A 9,317-nucleotide genomic window follows, 5' to 3' on the forward strand; every position below is an offset into this window, starting at 1 on the left:
CTGCGCCACTTACCCCCGCCACCCCCTCCTCTCTGGACCCCTTCTTTTCCAGGGAGCCCTCTTCTATGCACATCTCCTCCAACTTGCCTCCAGACACACAGAAGTTCCTGCGTTTCGCAGGTGAGTCAATCAAACACAAGCTGTCCTGTGGTCCCTTATGGGTTTGCACAGTGTAGAGGAATACATGATGAATACTGATGAAGGCTGTCCTCGATATGAACTCCCTCTCTGTCTTTAACAGAAACCCACCGCACAGTGCTGAATCAGATCCTGCGACAGTCCACCACTCATCTGGCAGATGGGCCATTTGCCGTTTTGGTTGACTACATTCGCATCTTGGACTTTGATGTAAAGCGCAAGTAAGATACTTAATCTGGCTTTTATCCACCAAAATCAAAAAGAAAAAATGTTTTTAAAAAACATTATAATAATGTTATACAAAAACAATATAATAATTAGAATGACATTGTATGACAAAACATATGAAAAAGTTTAAAGGCTTTTTACCCCCAAATACTATAATTTTAATATAATGCAAACAATACATAATTGCAATACTTTATTACCTTGATTTTTACTGTAATACTAATAATAAATTAGTGTATTAAAGTAGTGAATGTCTATTAAGAATCATTATGGAGAATGAGAATTACAAAAACTCTGAAGTAAAACTTATGAATGTAGTTATGAGAATTTGTGGATTTTTGTTCTCTTTATTTGGGTTTCTCCTCATTTTTTTTTCTGGGTTGAGTCTTTTATCTAATAAGTGTGTCTCTTAGGTATTTCCGTCAGGAGTTAGAGCGACTGGATGAGGGCCTGAGGAAAGAGGATATGGCCGTTCATGTGAGGAGAGACCACGTCTTTGAAGATTCTTACAGAGAGCTGCACCGCAAGAGCCCAGAGGACATGAAAAACAGACTGTAATTATCTCACGCTTTCTCACTCTGCCACTCTCTCTCACACAAATGTGCTCAGTTTTTTTACAGATAGCTGCAAGCATCATGAGCAGGGCAATTTAGTTCTCCTTTTCATTCTTATGGTCTCTTTCTCTGCAGGTATATAGTCTTTGAAGGAGAGGAGGGTCAGGATGCAGGTGGGCTGTTAAGGGAGTGGTACATGATCATCTCCAGAGAGATGTTCAACCCCATGTACGCCCTGTTTCGCACTTCTCCCGGCGACCGGGTCACCTACACCATCAACCCCTCCTCCCACTGCAACCCCAACCATCTCAGCTACTTCAAGTTTGTGGGACGTGTGGTGGCTAAAGCAGTCTATGACAACAGGCTATTAGAGTGTTACTTCACACGCAGCTTCTACAAACACATCCTGGGCAAGAGCGTCAGGTACCAGCAAGGTTTATTCTCATCCATCATGTTTAGGTCTTATTTATCTCTATGTATTTGAAATGAGCGGTTTTGTTTTTTTTGTTTCTGTGGTTCATAGGTATACGGACATGGAAAGCGAAGACTACCCCTTCTTCCAGGGTCTGGTCTACTTGTTGGAGAACGATGTGTCCACTCTGGGCTACGAGTTGACATTCAGCACAGAGGTATGGGCTGCATTTTGATACCAAGTACACTTCCTTATTTTGTTATTTCTGTCTTTTTTTTCTTTTCTTTTTTTTTTGGTATAAAGAAACAGGCATCATCACTTCCTCATATGTTCATAGGTCCAAGAGTTTGGCGTGTGTGAAGTGAGAGATCTGAAGGCCAATGGTGCCAACATTATTGTCACAGAGGAGAATAAGAAAGAATATGTGCATCTGGTCTGCCAGATGAAGATGACAGGTGAGCTTACTCTTCAATAAACATAACTGCTAGTGAGGAACGGGGAGGTTCAGGTGTCTATCAGGGAGCTGAAACATCTGTGTTTCTCAGGTGCAATCCGTAAGCAGTTGGCTGCCTTCCTGGAGGGCTTCTATGAAATCATCCCTAAGAGACTGATCTCCATCTTCACTGAGCAAGAGCTGGAGCTGCTCATCTCCGGCCTGCCCACCATAGACATTGACGACCTCAAGGCCAATACAGAATACCACAAATATCAGTCCAGTTCTATTCAGGTATTTACACATAAAAGGACAATATGGACTAATAAACTCTCTAGTCCCATTTAGTAACTTTTTAGCAACCACCTTTTTCAAGACAAGTAAAAGTGGGGTAATGGATTTTCTGTTGTAGAATAAAACATAAAGATATCTTGAGCTTGTGTTAACCACAGACCTTATTTCAGGCTTTTAACCAAAAACTCATTGAATTTGAAGCAATGGATTCAGAAGTGCAGAAATCCTCACTCATTTCTGGGTTTTAGGGCTTATTCATGCAGCGCTCTGTAATTTTAAAGCCAGCAAAATACATTTTCCTGCTATTTTGTACACAGGTTCATGTTTTATTTGTTCATATATTTTGTATGTTTTTTCATGCATTTACTTCACCAGATGTATTCTCTACCTGGTTTTAATTTTCTGTCCTCATTACTCTCCACAGATCCAGTGGTTCTGGCGTGCATTACGATCCTTTGACCAGGCTGACCGGGCCAAATTCCTTCAGTTTGTTACAGGCACATCTAAAGTGCCACTGCAGGGCTTTGCTGCACTGGAAGGAATGAACGGCATCCAGAAGTTCCAGATCCACCGAGATGACCGCTCCACTGACCGCCTGCCCTCTGCGCACACTTGGTAAATGTACACCGGTGCCTCAAAACACAAATGTTTCCATGTGATGCATTCAGAAATTCCTTAATGAATAATGAGTAATAAAGCAGCTCTAAAATCTACATGCTACATCACATGGCAATTCTGGTCTAATGCACAACCAAAAATGGCTTTTATTGTTTCTTATTGCTCTCTTTCACCTCTCTTATTCTTTTCTCCTTCCAGCTTTAACCAGTTGGACCTCCCGGCGTATGAGAGCTACGAGAAGTTAAGACACATGCTGCTGATGGCCATTCAGGAATGTTCTGAAGGCTTCGGACTGGCCTAAAGACTCCTAAATCCACACACAGGCACATACAGATTTACATGTTGTTAACTTATGACACACATGCATATTCACTCTATCATACATACGGCCAAGACCTACTTCTAATCAACATAAAACAAACAGATGGACGGCTGACAGAGATGTATTGACATTGACTATTGCACACAGAGCCTCTCATTGACACACCGAACTGTATTTGGTGTATGTGTCTCACTTCCCTATTAAAATTACAGAGCCCGAGAGAGGATCACAGAGGATATCTGCGGACTAATATAAAAGACTTTTTCTCCATTTAGTTTGGTTTCTCTGTACAAAAGGTTTGGGAGTTTGTTTAATCTTTTTTTGTTCTTCTCTGGCTGTTAAAAAGGAGAGGGCTGTTTTGTGTGTGAAAAGAGAATGGTTGTAACCCTCTGGCGGGGGAAAAAAGTTTATTGTCCTCTGTTGCTAATGTGTGACCTCACTAGCTTTGCAAATGGGAACTTTAATTTGGGGGAGGGAAGTCATGGACAAGGGTGAGAACATGGAGTGAGGTATTGGTGTAATTGCAGACGTGCAGGGGTTTTCAGAATGGGTACATTTTTAGGCAACTTTTCTGGTATTTTTGGAGAGGAACACACAGATTTGAGAAGTGAAGGACTGAGACGTTGAACCGCGGGTGCTCAGACACATGCGGTTATTACCCAACTGCTGATGCAGCCTCTCAGCAGCTAATCAGAACATAAATTGCTACATAAATAAATGCATAAAATGAGCCCACTGTGTCTAGAGTTGTTTCAATGTATGCCTTACACATTTGCACTAACAGGAGCAAATATCATTTATATGTTAAGAAATATACTGATGGAGGTCCATGGAAACTAACTTGACACATGCTGTGGGGTCCAAGTATTAAAAGCTCTATTCTTCATCCTGAGTTATGTATGAGGAATTCTGTCCAGTTATTGATCACCTGCATGAGTCTCACCATTATTGCTTTGGATTTTTGTTTATCAGCGTTTTAGGACAGGCTTTTTAGCCCTTGTTCTTGCCCTCTTCCACTGTTTTTACATGAGAGCTGGTGTGAAGTGGAATGAGTGTCTCAGACCATCTGGAGCTTCCAGTAATGTCCCTGCTGGGCATCCGTGCTGTTAGGTTACAGTTCATCACGCCTGCTTTCTCCTCACCCCAGACTGCTGGAGTCCACTTGGCTGGACTGACGGTTCTCAACATAAAGTGCAAGATCAAAGGTGAGAGAGGATGTTGGAGCCGTGATCATTGCCTGTCTTTCAGATGTTTACTTTTGTTTATTCCTTTTAACCCTTTAGCTGTGCTGAAGATCTGTTACCTAATTTGGTGTTTCCGGTCAAAAATGACAAGCCTTTTAAAAACTGCTTGTAAATCTCTCATGCTATATTGTCACCCAAATATTAGATTCAATGTTTTGTCAACTTGTTTCCTTTCAGTTAACACAGGTTGTGTATTTCTTTTTGGAACCAATTTATAGGCCTCATTGATCTGAGCTTAGCACCTCAGTTTTTGAGTGAAAAAAATTATTTGTGGATAATTTTGGCAATGTTCCCTCAAAATCTGACCTGTGTATGAGCTCAGATCAATCGGTTTCAAAAAGAAATACAAAATGGCCTAACTGAAAGAAAAGTTGACAAATGCCCCATCCACAAAATCTAGGTGTAAAGTGTTTTAATTCTCATTAAAGGTCTATGCAACGTGACTTGCTATAAAAAGAGAATTTTCCGGGTTGGACTAAAACGGATGCTGTACACGGTTTAGCTCAACATTGTCCAGAAAAACTTCTCATAATATTTGACTAATCAGTTATGACTTTGCATTTCAGGCTGGCCAGCAGGGGGCGTGCAGTGATCTATTAGTTATTACATTTACACACAAATACTTAAATAATTTCAAACATTTTCTTTCAGGGAAAAATTAATCAGTTATGGTGACCTGTACGCATTTTTGATTGAACTCTGCCTTTTTTCCCCGTGCAAGTGCCTTTGTTTCGCCTGATCAATAAACAAATCAGTAGTTATTATCAATAATGTAAGCAGAGTGAAGAAAGCATTTGTACAGGTGTCCTAAACAAAGTCGCTCTTATTTCTCAGAATGTTTTTCAGTTTTTCACAATTATCTTAAATATGCTGGTTCATGTTTGGGAAAATGTCTAGTGCAAGGCATAAGGCCAGTTCATTAATGAAGTGTGTTTTTTGGGAGGAAGCCAGAGCACTTTTAGTGTAGTATAGTGTGCATAAATCAGCTTAAATATTGACTATCCTGGAGAAATGATAAGGAAGGAAATAAATGGGCTGCTTCATTTTTCTGGCCGACTGAGCGGTAATTAACTTCATGCTCCTAAATGAGAATGTATATTTTAACCTTGAGTAGTGCTAGTGATCATTTCCTGAACAGACATCCCATTTAATGCTATCAAGGTGTGAAAAGCTTCACTGTATGATCTAGGAAATCATATTGTTTGCAGAGGATGTTACAATTAGTTTTAGGCCATTATGCGTATGTAACATTATCAGTGACTGTTTATGGGAAACAATTAAGAGCTACTGAGATTTAAATAAATGTGCTGATGCTTTTCAGAGCATAATTTTAGGTCTTTCAATTATACGAAGATGAATTTTGAAGCCAAGTGCTAATGCGATTGAATTAACGGTTGCATTTTTAGTGACAGCCTCTGTCACATTTTCACGGTTGTTCAATGAATCCCACTTGCAGAAGCCTTTTCCCACCTTTGTTCTTCTGCTTCACTTGCTTTTCATCCGTCTGGAAATGGATTGGGAGTCTCTGCTTAAGAGGCTGAAAAAACCTCTTTCCAGTAGCACAGACACCACTGCGGCTCACATGACCTCAGTCAAATTAACTCGTGAACAGTCTCTATTCTATTCTTTTCAATTCAAATTAACTTATGGACAGACTGCATTCTAGCAGTGGCCATTATAAATCAAGCACTGGCTTCGTCCTTCCGGTCTACATCTCTGGTCTTTGTTTCCTTTATTTTCATCTCTCTCACTCATTTTTAGCACCCGTTTCTTGTGCTAGTTCACAATAACCAGAGACCGAGAGAGAGATTAACGTCATAGCTTGTCCCACTTTAGATCCTGAGGAGACCTGGATGAAAAAAATGTGCTACGCATTGTGTTACGCAGTGGCTTCTCTAGCAGATCTAACGTCATGCAGATGGTATTAGTAACTGTTACCCTGACATTTCCAGCCAGAGAGGTTGCGTATAAATGCACTTTGCAACATGGGACCGCTCTTGGGGTCGCTGGTTTAGCTTGGTTATTTTGTGGCTATAATCAGGCAGCTAATAGATTAATTGAATTCATTAAGTGGATGTGAGATCATTCTGATGGTCTGACCTGGTGTTAATCACTGAGTAATTTAAGGGTAATGATGGAGGCAGAGCTCAGTGGCTTCTCTCCAACTCATGAATTATTGACAGACCAAAAGTCCAGATTACTTAAATGAAATGTTTAAAATTAGTGCCATGTTTACAGTTGACTGCATTGTATGGAATGAATGAATGAAAAACTAATATTTTCATTATATTTTTATTTATGATTATGCAGAGCATGTTTGCATGTATTTATACTGTATGTACACACCATTCAAAAGTTTGGAGTTGGTAGAGTAAGGAAGTCTCTTATGCTCACTTAGGCTGCATTTAGTTGATCAAAAATACAGTAAAAATAAACATTAGTTAATTCGTTTGTTTGTTTGTTGAAGGTTTGAATCTGATCTGTGTGGTGTTTTGATCCCAATCCCCTAGTTTTCTCATCTTTGATTTTCATATAAAATGAAATTAAAAAAAAATAAAAAAAATTCCACCACTTTAGCCTCCATATGCAGAGTGCCACTATTTTAGAAAAGAGCCCAGCTGTTTGATACAGAAATTCCCATAAAATTGGCCTTTGATCATAACACTGTAATTTGGTTTTTGGTGGTTGACAGTATCTGTAGCCCTTGCAAATCATACTTATTCAAAGCGGCTATTTTGAATGAGCTTTTGTTATTGCATTTGATGGCATTAATGCAAACTGTCAACTCCCTGTGCGAGATTTTCAAGATGAACCTTCAAGCTTCGTTTGTCCTGCCTGATTCAGGATGTGCTCATGGACCTGTCACAAATTGAGGTTCTTTAACAGAAGACTGGGCATTAGTTTCCGGTTAAAGGGCAGCGACTGGTGTTTTTCAGCATGTGTGTGTCATGAGACACCTGCAGGAATGACTCTTCCTGTAAGTGTGGCGCTGCACACAAAGCCAGATAATGTCACATAACAAAGAGATCAGCTCTTTGTAGAATTATTATAACTCACAAGCACTGACCTTTACTGTATACCTATACACCAGGGGTGTCCAATCCTGCTCCTGGAGGGCCGGTGTCCTGTAAAGTTTAGCTCCAACCCCAATAAACACACCTGAAGCAGCTAATCAAGCTCTTACTAGGCATACTAGAAACTTCCAAGCAGGTGTGTTGATGCAAGTTGGAGCTAAACTCTGCAGGATACCGGCCCTCCAGGACCGAGTTTGGACACCCCTGCTATACACCATCACGTCTACAGTGTGATTGCATGCTGAGGAGGGTGATTGTGTAGATAGAGAGATGGGAGCGTCTGATAGTTGCTTATTTTCACCTTGCTTGCTACCAGAATCTATGGAAAAATCTGCCATTTTGCAGCGAGTCCCCTTTCCTCATGAATCAAATTGTGCATGATTCATTTGTCATTCAACCGTGTTCTAGTTTGAGTAAAAGTCTCCTTTAGTCACAATATATCAGCCTCAAGAGTGGCTGAACAGATTTTACTTTTAAATTCCCAGAAGTGATTTCATTCACAAATAAGATGTTTTAAAATAGTTAAGAGGGATATAAATGAAAGGTTTCCTCTTACAGTTTATTTCACTCCTCTCTGCTCTTTGTGTATAATCTCCATATACACTGCAAAAATGGTTTATATTTTTCTTTTTTAAAATGTTTCTATTATGTTTAAAAAAATATTTAACTTTTTAAATATTTGCATTTTACTTGAGAAGTGGAATTGCATATCAGGACAATATATGTATTGTTATTGTCTTAAGCATCATTCTAACAAGCTTAGTAACGTTAATGCTTCAAACAAAATACAAATCATTTAAATATATTAATATTATTATCTTGTTATACAATACTGTGCATATTACAATAATTTCTGAAGTGTCATGTTAAACTGAAAACTGGAGTAATGGCTGCTTAAAATTCAGCTTTTTTTTTTAGAAGTGTTATATTTAAAATACAGTATACTTTTACAGTAAGGTATACAGAAATAATACAGTATTTTCCCCTCATTTTTTTCTTTCCCCTTTCTTTATTCTATTCCCAAGTTTTTTTCTTTTTTGTTGGTCATATTCCATATCCTATATACAAATTAAACAAACAAACAAATGATTTCAGATTTTTTTTTAATAAAAATTTGGATTGCTAAAAAATAAAAATAAAATGCAGTATCCTGAAAACAGGATGTTTCTTTTTTCTAAGTGATTTTTTTTCGTTTCTTTTTCTTTTTTTTCCCCCACTATATATTATACACAAAAAGTAGAGCATAACCCCACATTCCTAGATCCTCTTTCTATATTTCATCCGCCACTTTCAAGGAGAGAGTGTAGGGAGGGATAGACGGAAAGCTTTCCCTGTGCCAACATACAAATGCTGCATAACAATGCACTAATTAGCATAACATATAGTTCTCATCCTTATTACTCACGCCCGCCAAACCACCAGCAAGGAGCCTTTAATGGTGCTGTAGAACAGCTCTCTGCATTTACCATGTCGTCACTCCTCTGCCTGACTGAATCTCTCCTCCTACTCTGACAGATCCTGCCAATCACCGATGAAATTATGGACACATTTCATCTGGCACCAGGGGGAATGCGGAGTGGAAATCAGGATGAAGACAATAAAGGAATGGTCAGAGAATGAAGGGAAGGGAGAAGAGGAGAGTGAAGAAAAAGAGGCAGGGAGCTAGAAGAAAAAAGGGTGATGTCACTGGCTCTTGATGGCAGCCAATCAGAGACGGGGAGAGGCAGCGAGGGAGCCAGGAGAGGGTGTGTTTTCCTCGCACTGCAGCATCAGCAGTGAAGAGAGGCCACAATCAATCTGACTCGGAGCAGGAGACACAAGAACCTTCAGGGACAGATAAAACAACAGAGTTGCCAGAGGACGGAAACCTGAAGCCGTTTCGAAACTGCAGAGGTAAGTGGAGAAGGTTGTCAGTGAGAATGTCAATAGCATTTAGTGTCTGATGGATGTCAAACAGAATTGGCTTGTTTTTGCAAATTTTTCATGTGGTTTGATCACAC

At 39.5% G+C, this 9,317-nt stretch overlaps 1 protein-coding gene across 1 annotated transcript in view; it reads left to right on the top strand.

The window, feature by feature from the left end:
- The window catches only part of LOC107716223 (E3 ubiquitin-protein ligase HUWE1-like), a 64,896-nt gene extending 61,005 nt beyond the window's left edge, over positions 1-3,891 (top strand). Inside the window, exons 75-83 of the mRNA XM_016522604.1 lie at positions 1-120; positions 242-359; positions 780-920; positions 1,056-1,343; positions 1,444-1,549; positions 1,670-1,787; positions 1,878-2,059; positions 2,484-2,674; positions 2,876-3,891. The exon at positions 1-120 is cut by the window's left edge and continues 4 nt beyond it. Coding sequence (XP_016378090.1) covers positions 1-120; positions 242-359; positions 780-920; positions 1,056-1,343; positions 1,444-1,549; positions 1,670-1,787; positions 1,878-2,059; positions 2,484-2,674; positions 2,876-2,978 — 1,367 coding nt within the window. The 3' untranslated portion in view covers positions 2,979-3,891. The remainder of the gene's footprint in view (positions 121-241; positions 360-779; positions 921-1,055; positions 1,344-1,443; positions 1,550-1,669; positions 1,788-1,877; positions 2,060-2,483; positions 2,675-2,875) is intronic.
- Positions 3,892-9,317: the final 5,426 nt, after the last annotated feature.

The sequence above is a fragment of the Sinocyclocheilus rhinocerous genome, unplaced genomic scaffold (assembly GCF_001515625.1).
Source record: "Sinocyclocheilus rhinocerous isolate Xijiao unplaced genomic scaffold, SAMN03320098_v1.1 scaffold148, whole genome shotgun sequence".
Lineage (NCBI taxonomy): Eukaryota > Metazoa > Chordata > Actinopteri > Cypriniformes > Cyprinidae > Sinocyclocheilus > Sinocyclocheilus rhinocerous.